This window comes from Loxodonta africana, chromosome 5, assembly GCF_030014295.1.
Source record: "Loxodonta africana isolate mLoxAfr1 chromosome 5, mLoxAfr1.hap2, whole genome shotgun sequence".
Taxonomy (NCBI): Eukaryota; Metazoa; Chordata; class Mammalia; order Proboscidea; family Elephantidae; genus Loxodonta; species Loxodonta africana.
This window is the reverse complement of record NC_087346.1, coordinates 56638102-56659449: the sequence shown is the minus strand read 5'-3', so window position 1 is coordinate 56659449 and position 21348 is coordinate 56638102. Positions and strand designations below refer to the sequence as shown.

Below are 21348 nucleotides of genomic sequence, written 5' to 3'. Positions count from 1 at the left end.
GTGTCTCTAATCAGCTTCTTACTGGATGTCCTGTCCTTCTCCGAAAGTGGTGTGTTGAAGTCTCCTACTATAATTGTGGAGGTGCCTATCTCACTTTTCAGTTCTGTTAAAATTTGATTTATGTATCTTGCAGCCCTGTCATTGGGTGCATAAATATTTAATATGGTTATATCTTCCTGATCAATTGTCCCTTTTATCATTATGTAGTGTCCTTCTTTATCCTTTGTGGTGGATTTAAGTTTAAAGTCTATTTTGTCAGAAATTAATATTGCTACTCCTCTTCTTTTTTGCTTGTTGTTTGCTTGATATATTTTTTTCCATCCTTTGAGTTTTAGTTTGTTTGTGTCTCTAAGTCTAAGGTATGTCTCTTGTAGGCACCATATAGACGGATCGTGTTTCTTTATCCAGTCTGTGACTCTCTGTCTCTTTATTGGTGCATTTAGTCCATTTACATTCAGGGTAATTATAGATAAATAAGTTTTTAGTGCTGTCATTTTGATGCCTTTTTATGTGTGTTGTTGACAATTTCATTTTTCCACATACTTTTTTGTGCTGAGACGTTTTTCTTAGTGAATTGTGAGATCCTCATTTTCGTAGTGTTTGACTTTATGTTTGTTGAGTCGTTACGTTTTTCTTGGCTTTTATCTTGAGTTATGGAGTTGTTATACCTCTTTGTGGTCACCTTAATATTTACCCCTATTTTTCTAAGTAAAAACCTAACTTGTATTGTTCTATATCGCCTTGTATCACTCTCCATATGGCAGTTCTATGCCTCCTGTATTTAGTCCCTCTTTTTGATTATTGTGATCTTTTACATATTGATTTCCATGATTCCCTGTTATGAGCATTTTTTTTTTTAATTAATCTTAATTTGTTTTTGTGATTTCCCTATTTGAGTTGATATCAGGATGTTCTGTTTTGTGACCTTGTGTTGTGCTGATATCTGATATTATTGGTTTTCTGACCAAACAATATCCTTTAGTATTTCTTGTAGCTTTGGTTTGGTTTTTGCAAATTCTCTAAACTTGTGTTTATCTGTAAATATCTTAATTTCGCCTTCATATTTCAGAGAGAGTTTTGCCGGATATATGATCCTTGGCTGGCACTTTTTCTCCTTCAGTGCTCTGTATATGTCGTCCCATTCCCTTCTTGCCTGCATGGTTTCTGCTGAGTAGTCTGAACTTATTCTTATTGATTCTCCCTTGAAGGAAACCTTTCTTTTCTCCCTGGCTGCTTTTAAAATTTTCTCTTTATCTTTGGTTTTGGTGAGTTTGATGATAATATGTCTTGGTGTTTTTCTTTTTGGATCCATCTTAAATGGGGTTCGATGAGCATCTTGGATAGATATCCTTTCGTCTTTCATGATGTCAGGGAAGTTTTCTGTCAGGAGATCTTCAACTATTTTCTCTGTGTTTTCTGTCCTCCCTCCCTGTTCTGGGACTCCAATCACACGCAAGTTATCCTTCTTGATAGAGTCCCACATGATTCTTAGGGTTCCTTCATTTTTTTAAATTCTTTTATCTGATTTTTTTCAGCTATGTTGGTGTTAATTCCCTGGTCCTCCAGATGTCCCAGTCTGCATTCTAATTGCTTGAGTCTGCTCCTCTGACTTCGTATTGCGTTGTCTAATTCTGTAATTTTATTGTTGATCTTTTGAATTTCTACATGCTGTCTCTCTATGGATGCTTGCAACTTATTAATTTTTCCACTATGTTCTTGAATAATCTTTTTGAGTTCTTCAACAGTTTTATCAGTGTGTTCCTTGGCTTTTTCTACAGTTTGCCTTATTTCGTTTCTGATGTCTTGAAGCATTCTGTAAATTAGTTTTTTATATTCTGTATCTGATAATTCCAGGATTATATCTTCATTTGGGAAAGATTTTGATTCTTTTGTTTGAGGGGTTGTAGAAGCTGTCATGGTCTGCTTCTTTATGTGGTTTGATATGGACTGCTGTCTCCGAGCCATCACTGGGAAACTAGTTTTTCCAGAAAATCCACTAAAAAAAAAATGCAATCAGATCCCTATCAGAACTGCCTTTGGTTTATAACCGCCACCTTGTTCCCTGTAAGGATGAAAGTCTGAGCTTTGGATCATATATGCTTGGCTGTAGCTGGTTCTGTGTTTTTAGTCTAATTAGGGGTGGATTTTTGGTCCCTGGGTTTTTCTTGGTTCCTTTTCTCAGGCCGGAAGAGTGGGTTAGGAAAAGACCAAAGGAAAAAAAAAGCGGGGGGGGGGGGTAAGCAGAGCCTCCACGGAGCTGGAGCCATTCACCCTCTGGCTCAGGAAATTCCAATGTTAATGAAGCTGCCTGGGGAGGGTGGGGGAGGGATCAGAGAGATAGGAGAGTAGCACCTCGGAATATAGCCAGAGTTGCTTGTCTTGCTTGGAATGACTATTTTATCTGAGATTCCCGAGGGGGCGTGTCGCCTATGTGTGCTGGCTGTGTGGAGATTGCCTCCAGGGATCTGGCCCACTGAAGCCGCGGTCAGATCCTCTGATGCCAGTCCCACGCCCAGCATCAAGGTTCCCCTGCTGGGATGGTGCACTCCCGACTCCAAAATCAGTCGTTGTCTCCCGGCGACTTCTCGTCCCGCCAGCTGCGTCGCCGCGCCACCTCCGCGAACCAGCTGGGCCCCCTCCCGGGGTTAGTTCAGGGTAGTGGAGCAGCTTCTCGTGCTTGTGCCTTGACAGCGCCCAGTCAAATGCCCGGCGGCACGATTCCCCAGCTCGGACGCTGCTCTTGCAGCTCCAAGACCAGTCACTGCCTCCCGGGGACTTCTCCCACTGGCTGCGTCGCCACGCCGCGCACGCGAACCGGCTGGGCCCCCTCCCGGGGTGAGTTCAGGGGGTAGGGCTGCGCCCTTGTTTGCACCGTCAGCTCCCCTGGGCCCTGCCCTAAATCGGGCGCCAAGGTTACCTGACTGGGACGCTGGCTCCAGGCTCCAAAAACAATCGCTGCTTCCCCGTATTTGTTAGTTTTCCGTCTCTAAATCTGTGTTTGTTGTTCAGGGTTCGTAGATTGTTATTTATGTGATTGATTCACTTGTTTTTCCGAGTCTTTGTTGCAAGAGGGATCCGAGGTAGCGTCTATCTAGTTCGCCATCTTGGCCCGCCCTTCTTTTTTTTTTTAATTTTTATTGTGCTTTAAGTGAAAGTTTACAAATCAAGTCAGTCTCTCTTACAAAAATCTGGGTGAAGGGCGTATGCAGTTCTTTATCCTTACAGTTTTCCTGTAAGGCTGAAATTATCTCAAAGTAAAAGGAACATATGTTCACAGTGATGATGAAAAAGGAACCGTTGAAATCTTTTAAAGCATAATTTGATGATACGTATGAAAAACCTTAACGTATATATTCTTTGAGCTAGTAATTCTACTTCTAGGAATCAAGCTTAAGGAAATAGTCATTGATGTACAAAAAGATGTTTTTTTAAGAATATTCATTATAGTATTATTTATTATAGCAAAATCTTGGAAATCAAATAATACAGGAGTGGCTATGTAATTCAGATATACCCGTGTATAATATTGTACCATACCACAACCAAACCCCTTGCTGTCGAGTTGATTCCAACTCATAGTGACCCTGTAGGACAGAGTAGAACTGCCACATAGGGTTTTCAAGGCTGTAATCTTTATGGGAGCAGATGTAGTCTTTAAAAATCATGTTGCAGAAAAATACCTGTTGTTTTGGAAAAAACAGAAGAAGACACACCTGTTTGCATTGAGTCAGTTCCAACTCATAGGGAACATATAGGTTGGAGTAGAACTGCCCCATAGGGTTTCCAAGGAGTGGCTGGTGGATTTGAACTGTCAACCTTTTGGTTAGCAGTTGAGCCCTTAACCACTTCACAATATTATGTGAAAACAATCTAGTTATAAATCAATATATATTATTCTATTTTTGTAAAATATTTTGCTCATGAACAATTTTATTCATTGAGATGATATGCGGAAAAATATGTAGTCAGTTTTTCTGAGTAGTGAGGTGGTAGTGATTTTATGTATTTTAGTTGGTCCTTCCTAGATTTTCTTCATGGGACATATAGTACTTTTGAATGAAAAAAAAATTACAATGAATGGGATAAGATTCCCAGCCAATATGCTTATGTTGACATATATTTGACTGAAGCTTGGTTGGACGCTCTTTTGTCCGTAGTAACCAAAGTCCTAAGTTACAGTAATACCCTTTAAAATTAAATAACAGTGATAACTCTTTCAAGAGCGTATGGTTACCTTAATAAGAAAGGTGCTGATGCCAGAATAAGTCAAGGAGCCCTGGTGATGCAGTGGTTAAAGTGCTCAGCTGCTAACTGAAATGTCAGAGGCTCGAACCCGCTAGCTGCTCCGTGGGAGAAGATGTGGCAGTCTGGTTCTGTAAAGATTTACAGCACGGCAACCCTATGGGGCAGTTATACTCTGTCCTACAGGGTCACTGTGAGTTGGAATCCACTTGATAGCAATGGGTTTTGGGGTTGGGTAGAATAAGTAGGTCACCTGGTTTTATGCCAGTTTTCTCCAATAATGTTCCAAAAATCACCTGCATAAAACATCATCTGGGATGATTGTTAGAAAAAAAAAAAAAAAACACTTCGAATAAAGGCGGTGAATCAGAGCCACCCAGAGGCACTTCAGAAGAAAGCTCTGATGATCTGGTTTTGAAAAGTCACAGCCATTAAAAACCCTGTGCACAGTTCTACTCTGCAACGCCTGGGGTTGCCGTGAATCGGAATCAACTTGACGGCAACTGGTCTGGTTTCCGTCATTTACGTTTTTCCTGTCTGTGGTTTTATCAGATATCAAGCCTGTCCCTTCCAGAGGGGAAGAAATATATGCCTTAAACCTGTGCCCATGAAACAAGTGCCCAGTGGAATGATGATTCATGCTAGTCAAACTGTTTAGTTATGAGTATATGTATATAGTTTCACCTTATCATATCAAATAGCATGTTAAGGGTACCTTTTGCTTCTTGCCTGTGGAGCTTAGGAAGTACTTTTAGGAAAGGGGTGCTTCCTAGTTTTTAAGTGACAATATTCTCCGTATTATGACTTCCTTTACTTTCTTTCTAATTTCAGACTTTATTGATGGACCTATACACCACAAGGCTTTACTGATATCTGTGACTGTCTGTAGTTTGCTCTTGGTCTTTATCATTTTATTCTGTTACTTCAGGTAAGTTTCTAACATGTGGATGTAGAATTCTGAGTTTGAGGCATCTTCCTTATACTTCTTTATATATTTCACCTGCTTTTGCCCAGTGATGTTTCTCACCACAGCTTTCTTTAACCTAATTAGATTTTATATTTAACTGAAAACATCAGTTACTATTGATAAATATTTGCCCCCGTGAAGTTGTAAATGGATATGTAGCTCATTTCTGCCTAAGATATTAAAACCGCACAGATAAATTTCGTCCCTAGGGAATTTAGGGTAGTTAGGGGATTCAGGGACTGGTTGCCACTGAGGTTCGATTTTAAGCAGAGTAATGGCTCTCTTGAAGTTAGCGCTAGTAATTTCTTATTTCATGTGCTAAAAATTTCCCCCTCTATATTGAAAGATTGTAAAGATAATTTGTAGATAAGTTACTTTAAAAACCAGTTCAGTTATACATTATTATTAAGTATGCTAGTTAAAAATTACTTTTTGTCATCTAAGAACTTATTTCCTAGTTTGTGAAATATCAAGGACCTTTTAAACTCAGATCCTTTGCCTTTTGAACAATTTAATACTCATATTTCTAATACTACTCTTCAAATGGATAGATTAGTTGATTCAAGTAAGTTCATTTCTAATGGAATATATTGCAATTTTGACAAAAAGTTTAATTTTATTTCATTTGTGTTATTTCCTTATACATTACCTTACAGGAGTTAACTCTAATGTCCTTTGTAAATAAGAAAAATTGCATCTTTAATAGATTAATAGCTTTCAAGGGAAAGATTTTAGGGAGTGAATACTAGAACTATATAAAAACACTAACAAAATATAGTCTGCTTGGATATATGCAATTTAAAGGAATAGAAAAGACAAATTGTAGATGGATGAGACTGAGTAAAAAGATGTAGTTGAGTTTAAAAAAAAAAATACATCTTAGCAAAATAATTCTGACTTTTTTTTTTTTTTGAGACCATAACTGAGGGTAGCAAATACCTAAGCATTTAATCTGGTATTTCTGTGCTACAAAAAAACTTCTATGATTACTGTTTTATCTGCAATATTTTACATCTATCACTGCATTCCACTGACTAAAATTATTTTCTTTTTTCTATCTTTAGGTATAAAAGACAAGAAACCAGACCTCGGTATAGCATTGGGCTAGAACAGGATGAGACATACATTCCTCCTGGAGAATCCTTGAGAGACTTAATTGAACAGTCTCAAAGCTCAGGAAGTGGATCAGGGCTCCCTCTGCTGGTAGGAGAACAACATATCTTAGAATTTAAAATAAATAGCCTCTGAAAGGAAACGTCAGGAAATACAGAGTGTCTTTTTACTGGACAGGGAAAAAGCTCCGTGCAGACAGTTGGACATCAGATCTCAGATGCAAGGCTTCCTGATAATATTTTGACATATAAGGGGGTGGGGAGGTTAGGGTTCTGATAAAGAGCAGATTAAAAATCATTAAACATGGAACCATCTTTTCTGTGTTTTCTGCAAGGATTGCATTACAGCATATTGGCCTGGCATTTGAAGTCAAAAGTGTTAAAACCGACTGCTTCTACAAAGGAAAAAGGCTGTGTTTCAGCTGTGAGGTTTATGTTTCAGGGTGAAGTCCGGGCTTTTCCATTCAGAAGAGGAATGGAAAATTTTCTGATGGTCAAAACTGCCAACCTAGAAAAATTATATGCATAATTCCAGGCACTTGCTTTAATTGGAAAAGTGTTTGGTACCTTTATAGACCATGCCATCACCAAAAAAAAAAAAAAAAAATTGTTGGGACATAGAATGAAAACAGAATTTTTAATAATAAATATTTGCTTTAATAAACTCCTTTAATAATAAATATTTCCTTTAATAATAAATATTTCCTTTAATAATCTTTATTTTCTGGTTCTGACTTTGTATATCTTATTTACTTGATTCCTTTGCTGACCTTTTGTTTAGTACTAAAAGTAACATTTTTAAGACCAGCCAGAAAACAATGTGTGAAGGAGTTATAAGGACCAAACTGATGGTACTTAAAAGTTTTTTTGTTTCTAATTTTTGGTAAATGTTCTTATTATGAAATTAATATGTAGCCAATATTATTTATTGTATTTTAAAATCTCTGTAGTATCCTACATTAAAAGAAAGAAAATTACAAATAATAAAACTTCTTTTGATATTGATGAAACAGACGCTCATGCTTTTAATTGAAACTAATTTCACTTCTTTCAGTGTTTCCCCCCTTCCAACCGATCTTTTTCATTTCTGCAGTTATGTCTCTAAAATCTTTGATGTTATTATGTAGGCGCTTTGTTGCACAGTGTTTAAAGCACTTGGCTGCCAACCGAAAGGTCTGTAGTTTGAACCCATCAGCTGCTCCGCGGGAGAAAGATGTGGCAGTCTGCTTCCTTAAAGATTTACAGCCTTGGAAACCCTATGGGACAGTTTTACTCTGTTCTGTAGGGTTGCTATGAATTGGAATAGACCTGACAGTAATGAGTTTATTATTTTACGTCCCTGGATAAAAGCATTCTCATACCCAGTAGTACTGTGGCTTCTCTTTCCTCTATTGGCATGTATGGTTTGTAAACCCACACTGTCTGCCCAGCCTCTCTTCCCACCTCTCCCCTACCTGCTCCTTGAGCTCTAGAATCACCCTGAAGTAATTGTTTCTTAAATACAACTTATGTTTTTAAAGTCCATTTCTTTGCCAGTGCAGTTTCTTTATGGAGTGTTCCTGTGACGTATCCCTGAAGCCCTAGCGCACATTTTACTTCTGTGCTGACTTCCCAGTTACCCCAGACTGAGCCAGTCCCGTTTTCAGCTATCATAACATTTTTTTTCCAAACAGTTTCTACATGTACAATTTAATGATGTTATTACATTCTTCAGGTTGTACAACTGTTCTTGCCATCCTCTTCCAAATTATTCCACCACCATTAATACAAACCCAATGCACCCTAAGCAAAAACTCCCTCTTTCCCCCTTTCTCCCACTCCTGGTAACTACTAATAACTTTTGGTTTCTATATATTTGATTATTTAAGTGAGAGCCTAACAACATTTGTTCCTTAGTGACTTATTTTGCTCAGCATAATGTTTTCTAGGGTTCATCTGTATTGTAGCCTGCGCCAGGACTTTCTTTCTCTTTGTGGTTGAGTAACATCTCATTGTATGTGCACACTGCATTTTGTTTATTCATTCATCCGATTATGGACATTTTGATTATTTCCCCGTTTTGGCTATTGTGAATAGTGCTGCAGTGAATACTGGTGTGTACGTGTCTGTTCCCGTTGCTGTTTTCAGGTCTCTTGGGTGTATACCTAAGAGTGGAATTGCTGGGTCATAAGATAGGAGCCACCAAGCATTTTCCACAGTGGCTGTACCATTTTACATTCCCACCAGCAGTGGATGAGGGTTCCTGTTTTTCCACAGCCTTGCCTTCACCTAATGTTCCCCCTCACCTGTTTTTTTTTAACCATTGCCATTCTAATGGGGGTGAGATGGTATATCATTGTGGTTTTGATTTACATCTCCCTGGTGGTACAGTGGTTAAGTGTTTGGCTGCTAACCAAAAGGTTAACAGTTGGAATCTACCAGCCACTCCTTGGAAACCCTATGGGAAAGTTCTGCTCTGTCCTATAGGTCACTATGAGTCAAACTTTACTCAACAGCAGTGGGTTTGGTTTTTGGTTAATGGCTAATGAAAAGGAGCCCTGGTGGCACAGTGGTTAAGTGCTTAGCTGCTAACCAAAAGGTCGGTAGTTCGAACCCACTAGCTGTTCCACAGGAGAAAGATGTGACAGTCTGCTTCTGTAAAGATTTACAGCCTTTGAAACCCTGTGGGGCAGTTCTACTCAGTGCTATAGGGTTGCTGTGAGTCTCAGTCAACACTATGGCACAGGTAATGGCTAATGACTTTGACCGTTTCACGAAAAGTGTACTTGTGGGCCGTTTGAATATCTTCTTTGGTGAAATGTCTATTCAGGTTCTTTGCCCATTTTGATGCTATCACAACATTTTGCTTTTACTACTAAAATAGCATTTTAAAATAATTTTATAATTGGTATTAGTGTATCTATGTCTTTTGCCCTTTTTAAGGTTGGAACTGAGACTTCTTTAAGGTTGGAACTACATTTTACTCATTTTGTACCCCCAGCACTGCTGCCTGACTCATAGAAAGGATAATAAGTTGTTTTAAAAACTTCTAGCTCCTAGTTTTAATATCTTTGGAAAAGCTATCTTGTTTCTGTAATCTTGTTGTTGTTATTAGTGCCCTGATTCATGGCAACCCCATGCACGATGAAACAAAATATTGCTCAGTCTTGTGATCCGTTACTGTGATCCATTACTGGTTGGGCCATTGTGATTCACTGGGCTTTCATTGGCTGATTTTTAGAAGTAGATCGCCAAGCATTTTTTCCTAGTCCGTCTTAGTCTGGAACCTGTTCAGCATCATAGAAACATGCAAGTCTAGATACAAAAGATAGCATTTGGCTCATATTATGTAATAGTTTAGAATACAGATTTTCGAGTTAGATTACCTGGGCTCCATTCCTGGTCAGACACTGTTAAGACTTTTCGAATATGATCTCATTTAATCCTCATAGTAACCCTATGAGGTGATACTAGAAATATATCCCCACATAACACACCAGGGAACATAGGCCCAGAGAGTTCAAGTAGCTAGTGGATAGATAAGCCAGGATTGGAACCCAGGTGATCTGCTCTGGAGTCTGTGCTTTAGCAGTTGTGATATGTGAACCAGATGCTAGTGGGAGGGAAGACTCTAAAAACTCAGTGTGGTAGCTTTGGTAAAAAAGACAAAGTCTGAATATTTCAGATTTGATTTCTAAGATAATGCAGAAGTGTGCAGTAGTCTCTCCATGTATTATTATATGAGTGAATGTCTCACTTTAATATTGGTTTCTTATTTATTGACATAAGAGGAACTTTGTATATAAATGTATGCTTAAATCTAGTGTTTACCAAATGAATTTATATCTGTCTTTTAATCTTGGACCTTCTCATTTATAATAAAAAAAAAGGATATCCCTTTTTTTCCTTCCGCAAAGGAAGAAATATCATTCTAAGAATTCAGGTAGTGATATGTGTATATTTGTGTTTATATCTATAAACAGAAAAAAAGCCTATTGCCATCAACATCGATTCCTGTTCATAGTGACCCTGTAGGACAGAGTGGAACTGCCCTGTGTGGTTTCTAACGCTGTAAATCTTTCCAGAAGCAGACTTTCACATCTTTCTCCCATGGAGCGTCTGGTGGGTTCTAACCACAGACCTTTCACTTACTAGCCAAGCACTTTAAACAGTGTGCCACCAGGGCTCCTGTGTGTGTCTGTATACCTATCTATATCTAATGTGCTCTATTTATTATCTATCCATCCATCCATCCATCCCATCTATCTTTTTTGTATTGTCTCTGTCTGCCTTCTGTCTGCCTGTTTCCTACCTACCTGTGTACCTACCTGCCAACCTAATCTTACCATTTGTCTGTTGAGTTGCCTCTGACTCATTGAACCAACATATGTGTCAGAGTAGAACTGTGCTTCCTAGGGTTTTCAGTGACTGATGTTTTAGAAACAGATCACCAGCCTTTTCTTCTGAGGTGCATCTGGACTGACTTCAACCTCTGTCCTTACAGTTAGCAGCTGAGCGCATTAACCATTTGCACCACCCGGGGACTCCATATGTTAATACATGAAATAATACATATACACATATGCACATACATACATACACACGTGTGTATACACACATGTATATGTCATGTGTTTGTATGTGTGTGTGCATGCATACAGAGAGACAGATGCCTAGCATGTTAACATATAGTATGTATTCAGTGAATAGTATTTTATTACAGTTATTTTTACCTTACAAAGGAACAAAGTATTTAGTAAATTCATAAATAATTAAAATGTAATCCTCTTAAAGAGAAATCTTTTGTGAAACCTTTCCAATTGTAATATTAACTCAGACTTATTAGGCAAACTATTTTGAATAGTATGTTTTTTATGCAGGGGTGTGTGTGTGTGTAACCCAGGGACATATGAGAGGATATAGAGCTGTATTTACAGCTACGTAAATTAAGGCTACATGTTTCCAGTGTCCAAATCTGTCCATGGAGTCCTGGTGGCACCAGTAGGTGAGAGTTACAGCTGCTAACCAAAAGATCAGCAGTTCAAATCCACCAGCTGCTCCTTGGAAACCCTATGGAACAGTTCTCCTCTGTCCTATAGGGTCACTATGAGTTGGAATCGACTCGACGGTGATGGGTTTTTTGTGTGTGTATAGATTTAAATGTTAGAGACTATCAGATATCTGATGACTGGATAAGTGGACGTTTCTGAAGTAGAGATAGTTGTTTTTGTTAGTTGCCGTTGAGCTCATTCCAACTCATGGCTACCATACATGTTTAAAGTAGAACTGCTCCATGTAGTTTTCAAGGCTATTACTTTTCAGAAGCAGATTGCCAGGCTTGTCTTCTCAGGTACCTCTGGGTGTGTTTAAACTGTCAACTTTTCAGCTTGTAAGTCAAGCACATAACTGTTTGTGCCATCCAGGGATGGAATAGAGATTAACTCTTTATACTTTATACGTTCTTATACATTCAGTTATACCCAGTTTACATGAAATAATTATTTTTATTTTTGGAATTATTATATTTTATAGATGTTTTATATATGCAATCAAATTTTCAAAAAATGATTTCTGAGAATATAATACAGAAAGTTCACCTTGCAGAAAAACCAGAAACATTTGTTAAATAAAACCTCAAATAAATCACATAGTTGTAAATTTTTTCAAGTTATAATTTCAGACCTTAGATTCTATAATAAACCTCAAAGTACAAATGCACTTATAATTTCTGAATAGTATTAGTTACCCTTCACTGAGATATTCCCTTTCTGAGCATTGCCAATTCTATCAGTATTTTTCATTAGATTATAAGAAGATATATTATCATTAGAAAAGAAGCAAATGCAAGGCTCTTTATATTAGAAACATTCCATAAAGGTATATGAGCAATGCTTTGCAACATGTATAAATTAAATACAATAGTTCTTTAATAAATGTGGGCAGCTTCCTTTCAAGTCTGTAATTTACCTGTTTTTGGATTTTACTTTCAACTTGTTGTTTTGCGGTACCATCAACTTGATTTTTTGACTCATAGTGACCCCATGTTACAGAGTAGAACTGCCCTTTAAGGTTTTCTAGGCTGTAATATTTACAGGAACAGATCACTATGTCTTCTTTCCAGAGTCACAGGGCAGGTTCGAACCGCTGACCTTTTGGTTAGCAGCTGAGCACTTAACCATTGCACCAACAGGGATCTTTTTAACTGCTTAAAAAAACCAAACCCATTGCCACTGAGCTGATTCTGATTCACAGTGACTCAATAGGACAGAGTAGAACTGCCTCATAAGGTTTCCAAGGAAAGGCTAGTGGATTGGAACCACTGACCTTTTGGTTAGCAGCTGAGCTCTTAACCACTGCTCCACCAGGGCTTCTTTAACAATAAGTTGGCGCTAATTATTATATAATTTTTTATCACCTCGTCTGTGACTGAAATTACCCAGATTTCTTCATTTAGATTTATAATTGCAGTACCCATGGAACTCAGGCAACACAAAACAAAAAAACTTGCAGTTTACTTAATGCAAAGCATATCTCTACAAAGTGTGCATTACAGTTTTCTAATCAGATCTTTTAATATTAAGATTATTACTATGCTCTGCTCTGTGGATATCATCTCATTTATGTCCATTGTCACATATACTGAGCCCTTTCAGTTACAGAGCCTACATCAGTGCTCTTAAAATATTGCAAGTGCAGGTGGGATGAAATCATGTATCAAGAGACTTTTAGTATTAGGGAGACAGTGAAGGGGGTGGAGAGGAGTTAATATTTGTTAATACATTGCCAGGGTACTGCTAAACAGTTTGTATATTTAAAGTCATTCTTAAGAACTCTGAGAGTTACATATTATTGTATAATTTTAAAAAGTACTTGAGACCGAGAGATATTAGGTAACAACCAATGAAACCTAGTCAGAGGTTGTCGTTGTGTGCTATCAAGTCGATTCCAATTCATAGCGACCCTATATGACAGAGTGAGAGGTAGAAACAGGACATAAACCAGGATTTGCCTAGCTTTAACACATGTACCTTTCTCTCCACACCAATACGTTACTCCATAAAGTACATAAATAAATTTGATGACCTTAAGCAATATGACAAAAAGGAATTCTGTGGCAGAATAATAAGACCATGTATCAATGTCTGCATAGAACAGAAGTAGACAAACTGCAGTCCGTGAACCAAATCCAGTGTGCTGTCTGCTTTTGTAAATAAAGTTTTTTTGGAACACAAACCAGCCAGTCAACTAGTTGCTGTCAAGTCAATTCTAACTTATGGCGACCCCAAGTGTTCCAAAGTAGAACTGTGTGCCATAGGGTTTTCAATGGCTAATTTTTCAGAAGTAGGTTGCCAAGCCTTCCTTTTCAGGTGCCTCTGGTTGGACTGGAGCCTCTAGTCTTTCAGTAAGCAGCCAAGTGTGTTAACCTTTTGCATCTCCCAGGAACATAGCCAAACCCATTTGATTGTGGATTGTCTATGGTGCTTACATGCTACACACTAGAATTGAGGTACTTTAGAGACCGAATGGCCCATGGATACTAAAATATTAGCTCTGTGGTCCACTACAGAAGAAGTTTGCTGAACCCTGAGGTAGATTATCAATTAAAATTCAGTATACGTATCTAGGAAAATAATGATTTTCTGTGAAGGAAAAGAGCAAAACTCATTTAAAATGAAGAGAGTGTATTAGGAGAGGATGTATTCTTGCGTAGCTATTTCTAATTTAATAAATCCTCTAAGATTTTCTGAAGAATTTGAAATTTCAAGAACATTGTTAATTAAGGAAGAGAGGTAACTTTCCATACAGTGAAAAAAACCAGTAAGAAGGTGGCATATGGTGAAGGGAGGAGGGATGGGATGATAACAATATACTTCTGGGGACCTAGTGATGAAGTACAGGAGGGCGTCACTTTTGCCCATGGAGACAGGTTGTGATCAAATACTTTTCCTTTACTCGTTTGAAGGCCGAATTCACACTGAACTGAAAGCCTCCACTGGTAGTAGCTTTTCTCCATTCTGCTGGTTTTTATTTAATATCTGCCGTGTCTAGCATTGGAGCCCTGGTGGCACAGTGGTTAAGAGCTTACCTGCTAACCAAAGGGTCAGCCTTTCAAATCCACCAGATGCTCCTTGGAAACCCTATGGGGCGGTTCTACTCTGTCTTATAGGGTTGCTAGCAGTCGGAGTAGACTCCATGGGAGTGGGTTTGGGTTACAGAGGTCTAGCATTGCTTCCCTAGTTTTATTCCCAAAATTGTTTATTTCCACCTTTTGTTCCCTTGATGATCCCTCCCAGTTTTCTCATTTTATTAGTGTTCAAAAATCAGTCTTCTGTAGATCTAGTTCACTAATTTTGCCCCCTAAACTTAATACATTTTCTTTCTGCTTTCAATTGACTTTATTTTTCTTAATTCTTAAATTCAATGCTTAGCTCAGTAATTTCTAGGGTATTTCTCCCCTCAAAATATAAGTATTAAAGATTCTAAATTTCCTTTTAAATCCTAACTCACGGTGCTTCCCACAAGTTTTGTTATATAGTACATCCCCTTCCATCACTGAATATTAAAAAAAATTCTTTGACCTAGGAGATAATTTAGAAGACCTTTTAATTTTAAAAAGTATGGTGTTTTTATGCTCTTTATTTCTAACTTAATGTTTCGTGATTAGAGAAAGTTGGTCATAGGAGACTTATTCTTTGACATGGTCAGTACTCTTTTTATGACAATATCGATAAATTTTTATAAGTGATTTTTTTCTGGTTAAAAAAAAACCTGTTGCCATCAAGTCGATTCTGACTCATAATGACCCTAGAGAACATAGTATGACTGCCCCATAGAGCTTCCAAAGAGCGCCTGGTGGATTCGAACTGCCGATTTTTGGTTATCAGCTACAGCTCTTAACCACTACACCACCAGGGTTTCCTTTGTCTGCTTAAAAAGGTGTTTATCCTATAATGGTTTATGCCCTTTTAATCAAAGAAAATTTTTTAATCGTACAGTTCATATATTAGTTTGATCTCCTTGTTCAAAAGCTGAAAGAGATAAATTGAAATTTGCATCATTTCTCACTATAATTCTAAATTTTTTTTATTTGAGTTTGAAGCTATTTCATTAGGTGCATATAAGTTTAAAATAGACATATCTTCTGAAGAGAAGTATGCCTGTCAATGTTATGTAGTTATTTTCTTTATTACAAGTAGTACTTTTTATCCTAATTCTATTTTTTCATGTATTAATATTAATTTCTTCATGTTCCTTGTGTTACTGTTTTCTTGGTATATTTTCTCCCATCTTATTTTCAGTCTTTCTGGTTCTTATGTTTTAGGCATGGATCATAAAAAGTATGTGACTGGATTTTTTACTTTTAAATTTTTATCCAATCTGACAGTCTTTGTCATTTAATTGACAAGATAAATCCATTTATATATTTTGAGAATATTGATATATTTAGATTTGTTTCTAACATCTGACTTTATTCTACATTTCTGCTTTTTTATTTGTTTCTCCTTTTTTACCTTTTTGCGGGATTGATTTTTTTTATTTCCTTTTTTATTCCCTTTTCTCTTTCTTTTAATCCAGCTGTTTTTGGTTGTTATATTTGAAATTTAATGTCCTCATTCTTATCTTTAAATCTGAACCCATTTTAAACCCCGCCTGAAGTGTACAAGGTCCTTAGAACGTTGTATCTCAAACCATCTACTTCCAAATTTATGTTTTCATTCTTTTAGGTCTCTGTTTTTTTTTAACTTTTGTAAGTTAGACATATTATTATATAGAGACAATGTTTATTTAGGTTTACCTATATATCAGTTTGCGTCTTTGCCTTGTATATCACTTCATTTTGGGGTCATTTTCCTTATTGAAATACATATTACATTTGGTGCAATGGTTAGGAGCTTGGCTGCTAAGCAAAAAGTCAGCAGTTTGAATCCACTAGCCACTCCTTGAGAACCCTATGAGGCAGTTCTACTCTGTCCTATAGGGTCGCTATCAGTCAGAATCGACTTGACAGCAACTTTTTTTTTTTTAAGCTGATGATAAACTTGGTTTATTTTGTTATCTAAAACATTTTTATTATTTACTTTATTCTCATTCTTGAAACATATGTTTATGGTACACAGTTCTGGGGTGACTTTTATTCTAGATTTAGTACTGTGAAGATATTCATTTGTTTTCTGGTTTGTGTGTTGTTATTGAAAACAGTGGTGTTGATCTAATTGTTCCTTAGTAGGCAATCTGTCTTTTCTCTCTACTTTCAATCCTCTTTTACTTCGAGTTCTGTAGTTTCACTGCATATGTCTAAATATTAACTTATTTTTATTAATCTTGTTTATATAGTACATTCTGTTTCTGAAAGTTCTGAAAATTCATAGCTATTTCCTCTTCAAATATCATTTCTTCTCTCATTTCCCTTTTTCTGCCTGAGAGTCCCACTTTAACCTCTATGTCACTTAAATATCAGATTTTCTCTTTTTCTCTATACTGTACTGTCGTTCTTCAGAACTCTCTTCCAACTTGTCATCTTTCTCTCCTGTTCTACTCTTATGTTTTTCCCCTCCACTATGTTTTTGATTGTGATAATTAGCTATTATATTTCCAAAAAATGTAATTTTCATTAATCTCTTGATGCTTACTTTTTTTTTTTTTTCATTCCGTCTTCTATTTCTTTGCACGTTTTATGTAGCGTTACTAGACATAGTATTTGAAAATTCCAGTATCTGTAATCTAATGGGGTTAAATCTGCTGTGGTTATTTCTGCTGACTGTCACTCACAGTGGTTGGTTTCTTTTAAAGAATTTATTCTCTGGAATCTTCTCTCCCTCTTTCCCTTCCTTCTTTTGCTTCCTCTCCATTTTCTTTCTGTCTTTCCTGTCTTCCTTCTTTCTCCTTCCTTCCTTCTCTTCTTCCCCCTTCCTTACCCCTTCGCTCTTCACTCTGTCTCTCCCTCCCTTTCTTTATCCCTTACTTCCTCTGCCTTTTTAAAAAATTTCCCTGTGAAGCCAAAAATGAGTTACATTTTTGTTTTGTTAGATTTTATCCATGATCAAATTGTAGGGTAGTAAGAGATTGTTCAGGGTCTCTAGTATTCCACCATAATGGTAGAAGTGAAAAGTACTGTAAATGATTTCTTCCAAAGACAGCTTGTATTTGCTTTTCCTGGGAGCATTAGTCTGTTACCAGCTGGGGGCAGATTTAGTACCAGCTTAATGTTGACACCCTAGGTTCAGTTCCTCGACCCTGTAAGGTGGTCAAAGTTTAGATTCTGGATCCCAGCTCTGGTAATACTCTTCGCCCAGACAGTAACCCTGCCTTATCTATAGCATAATATTTTTCATTCTCCACTCTGGTCTCAACGTTTCCTCCTTCCCTCCTTTTCTCTCTCACTTCTTTCTACCCTCCTCCCTCCTTCCCTTTCTCCCTCCCTACTTGAAGACTTTTTTATTGCCTTGTGAGCCCAACAATACATTACCATTTTGTTTTGTTATATTTTATTCATGATCAAGTTGTATGGTGGAAAGAATTTCTTCACATATCTTCACAGTATCTAGCATCCCACCATAGTGGTGGAAACAAAAAGTATTCCGTTCAGATTCTTTCCCCAAAAAAGTGATAATGGGTAGAAAGAAATATTGAATAATTTGGAAGCAGTATTTTGAATATTCAGAATCCAGAATCAGTCTCAAAAATGTATTAAAAAAGACATCATAGATTAATAGAGAAGCACAAATAACGTGTCTGTGTAAAGAAAAGCTACTGCCTAAATATATTTTGCATGAAGTAATTGTTTCTTCTCTGGAGTAAAAAAAGATTAAACAAATCTGTAGTGCTGTGAATACACTAACAGTGTGTTTTGGGATTTAACAGGTCCAAAGGACTATAGCTAAGCAGATTCAGATGGTGAAACAGATTGGAAAAGGTCGCTATGGGGAAGTTTGGATGGGAAAGTGGCGTGGCGAAAAGGTAGCTGTGAAAGTATTCTTCACCACGGAGGAAGCCAGCTGGTTCAGAGAGACAGAAATATATCAGACAGTGTTGATGAGGCATGAAAATATTTTGGGTGAGTACAAATCTGTATAGTAATGTTCAGGGTTTCCTAGCTTTCCTCTGTTTTTCTGTTAACATCTGCATATTAACTCATCTGTCTAGACCTGTTATGAAATATAGAGACATTTTCTGCTTGGCATGGGCCCAAGAACACCACATGTTTCTAATGAGAGACCTCACAGAAGGAATGACTAAGGCATTTCTATGAATGAATGTTGGGCTAGAAATGGGATACTCTAAAATATTTTTTCTTCAGAGATGGGAAATGCAAATGTAATGCCATAATTTCCTAGGAAGGAGCATGTTTTTGTGTAAATGTAGTGAAAAGTGGTGGGAATTTTATCAGTAGGATTTATTTTTATCAAGAGTTCATATAGAGAATCAATTTACTTTTTATTTTCTGAAGTTAATGATCTAGCTGTATCATTCAAGTGGAAAGAATGTAAGCTAATAAGTTGGGGCAGGGGCGTTTTATGCCTTAACACTTTCAAGACCCAGTTTTGTGAACAGTATCTTATGTGTATCTATAATACCATGAAATATTTACTGTTACCTTAAAGTAATTTAAGTATCAAGCACCGATTAGAAAGGGGATCTTATTTTCAGATGCAAACTCCTTATTTTTTCTCTATTCCCAGAATTTTAAATGCCTTTATTTGGTATTAGTAATTTAATACATACTGTCATTTTTGTCATAGGCACAATCAGAAAATTGAATGAGATGCTAAATAAAAGATAGCCCTGGTACACAGTGGTTAAGAGCTCGGCTGCTAACCAAAAGGTCGGCATCGAATTCATCAGCTGCTCCTTGAAAACCCTAAGGGGCAGTTCTTTTCTGTCCTGTGGGGTCGCTACGAGTCAGAATTGACTCCACAACAACAGGTTTTTGTTTGTTTGTTTATGACAAAGAATAAGGAGTGTTGGGGATGCAGTGGTTAAGCACTCACCTGATAACCAAAAAGTCGGCAGTTTGAACCCACCAGTGGCTCCACAGCCTAGGAAACCCTATGGGGCCATTCTGCTCTGTCACGTACGGTCAGATATGACAAAGAATGATGTTTGAGAGTATGCATTATTCTTTATACTATTGAGAAGGCACTTATTTCCAAACCTTTTTGTCCTTTTTCCTTTTAGGGTTCATTGCTGCAGATATCAAAGGGACAGGGTCTTGGACACAACTGTACCTAATCACAGACTATCATGAAAATGGGTCCCTCTATGATTATCTGAAGTCCACCACCCTAGATACTAAATCAATGCTGAAATTAGCCTATTCTTCTGTTAGTGGCTTATGTCACTTACACACGGAAATCTTTAGTACTCAAGGCAAACCAGCTATTGCCCATCGAGATCTGAAAAGTAAGAACATCCTGGTGAAGAAAAATGGAACTTGCTGTATAGCTGACCTCGGCCTGGCTGTTAAATTTATTAGGTTAGTACCAAGCTGAACAAGTATACTTTTTATATTTCTTTTCTATCGCTTTTATGGATTGTATATTTTGCAGTTCACTGCTTCTAGGATATTTAGTAGATGAGGAATTTTATTTATTTCAACTTTTCTTTGGATGCAAATGAAAAAATATTTTATTTACAACACAGAGTTTTCCAGTTAATTCTGTCGATTTTATGTGTCAATAACCTGGCTCAGAGATAGTATTCACTAGGTCACAGCGGTTTTGCTAATAGAGATAGCTAATGCCTGGGAATACATCATCAGAATTCTGCTTAACATTTGTAAATTGTAAAAGGTTTCAAGGAGAGAGCTACATAGTCTCTAGTGATAAGGGCAGTAGTTTTTATAGGGCACAGGAACGGTAACTTGCTTAGGTGTTATGTAAGAAACCAATAAAACACAACCAATCTTCAGCACTATTATGCTGTACCTTAAACAGTGACTATAACAGCTGGATATATAAACAGACCATGGCACAGAACAGTAGTTTTCTGACCCCTAGGAGTTACATCCATGGTTTCTGCAAAATTGGAAAGAGGGGATGCCCAGGAGATGAGGCTCTATTCCTCTTTCCCCCACTTTAGTCAGGACACCTCCACTTCTGTTCAGCAGATGATTTAATGGTTCCTCTGCTTTAAAAGCAAACCAACAAAATGAGTTTATAAACCACTAGTATGGATGGATCATCAAATGACTTTTTTTTTTATAATTGTGCTTTAAGTGAAAGTTTACAAATCAAGTCAGTCTCTCACACAAAAACCCATATACACCTTGCAACACACTCCTAATTACTCTCCCCCTAATGAGACAGCCCGCTCTCTCCCTCCACTCTCTCTTTTCGTGTCCGTTTCACCAGCTTCTAACCCCCGCTACCTTCTCATCTCCCCTCCAGGCAGGAGATGCCAACATAGTCTCAAGTGTCCACCTGATCCAAGAAGCTCACTCCTCACCAGCATCCCTCTCCAACCCATGGCCCTGTCCAATCCATGTCTGAAGGGTTGGCTTCAGGAATGGTTTCTGTCCTGGGCCAACAGAAGGTCTGGGGGCCATGACCACCAGGGTCCTTCTAGTCTCAGTCAGACCATTAAGTCTGGTCTTATGAGAATTTGGGGTCAGCATCCCACTGCTCTCCTGCTCCCTCAGGGGTTCTCTGTTGTGTTCCCTGTCAGGGCAGTCATCGGTTGTAGCCGGGCACCATCTAGTTCTTCTGTTCTCAGGATGATGTAGTCTCTGGTTCATGTGGCCCTTTCTGTCTCTTGGGCTCGTAATCGCCTTGTGTCCTTGGTGTTCTTCATTCTCCTTTGATCCAGGTGGGTTGAGACCAATTGATGCATCTTAGATGGCTGCTTGCTAGCGTTTAAGACCCCAGACACCACTCTTCAAAGTGGGATGCAGAATGTTTTCTTAATAGATTTTATTATGCCAATTGACTTAGATGTCCCCTGAAACCATGGTCCCCAGACCCCGGCCCCTGCTACGCTGGCCTTCAAAGCATTCAGTTGATTCAGGAAACTTCTTTGCTTTTGGTTTAGTCCAATTGTGCTGACCTCCCC

At 37.7% G+C, this 21348-nt stretch overlaps 1 protein-coding gene across 1 annotated transcript in view; it reads left to right on the top strand.

Moving 5' to 3' along the window:
* The window catches only part of BMPR1B (bone morphogenetic protein receptor type 1B), an 82980-nt gene that overhangs the window by 41545 nt on the left and 20087 nt on the right, over positions 1–21348 (top strand). Inside the window, exons 4-7 of the mRNA XM_003410395.4 lie at positions 5074–5170; positions 6274–6412; positions 18163–18355; positions 19477–19774. Coding sequence (XP_003410443.3) covers positions 5074–5170; positions 6274–6412; positions 18163–18355; positions 19477–19774 — 727 coding nt within the window. The remainder of the gene's footprint in view (positions 1–5073; positions 5171–6273; positions 6413–18162; positions 18356–19476; positions 19775–21348) is intronic.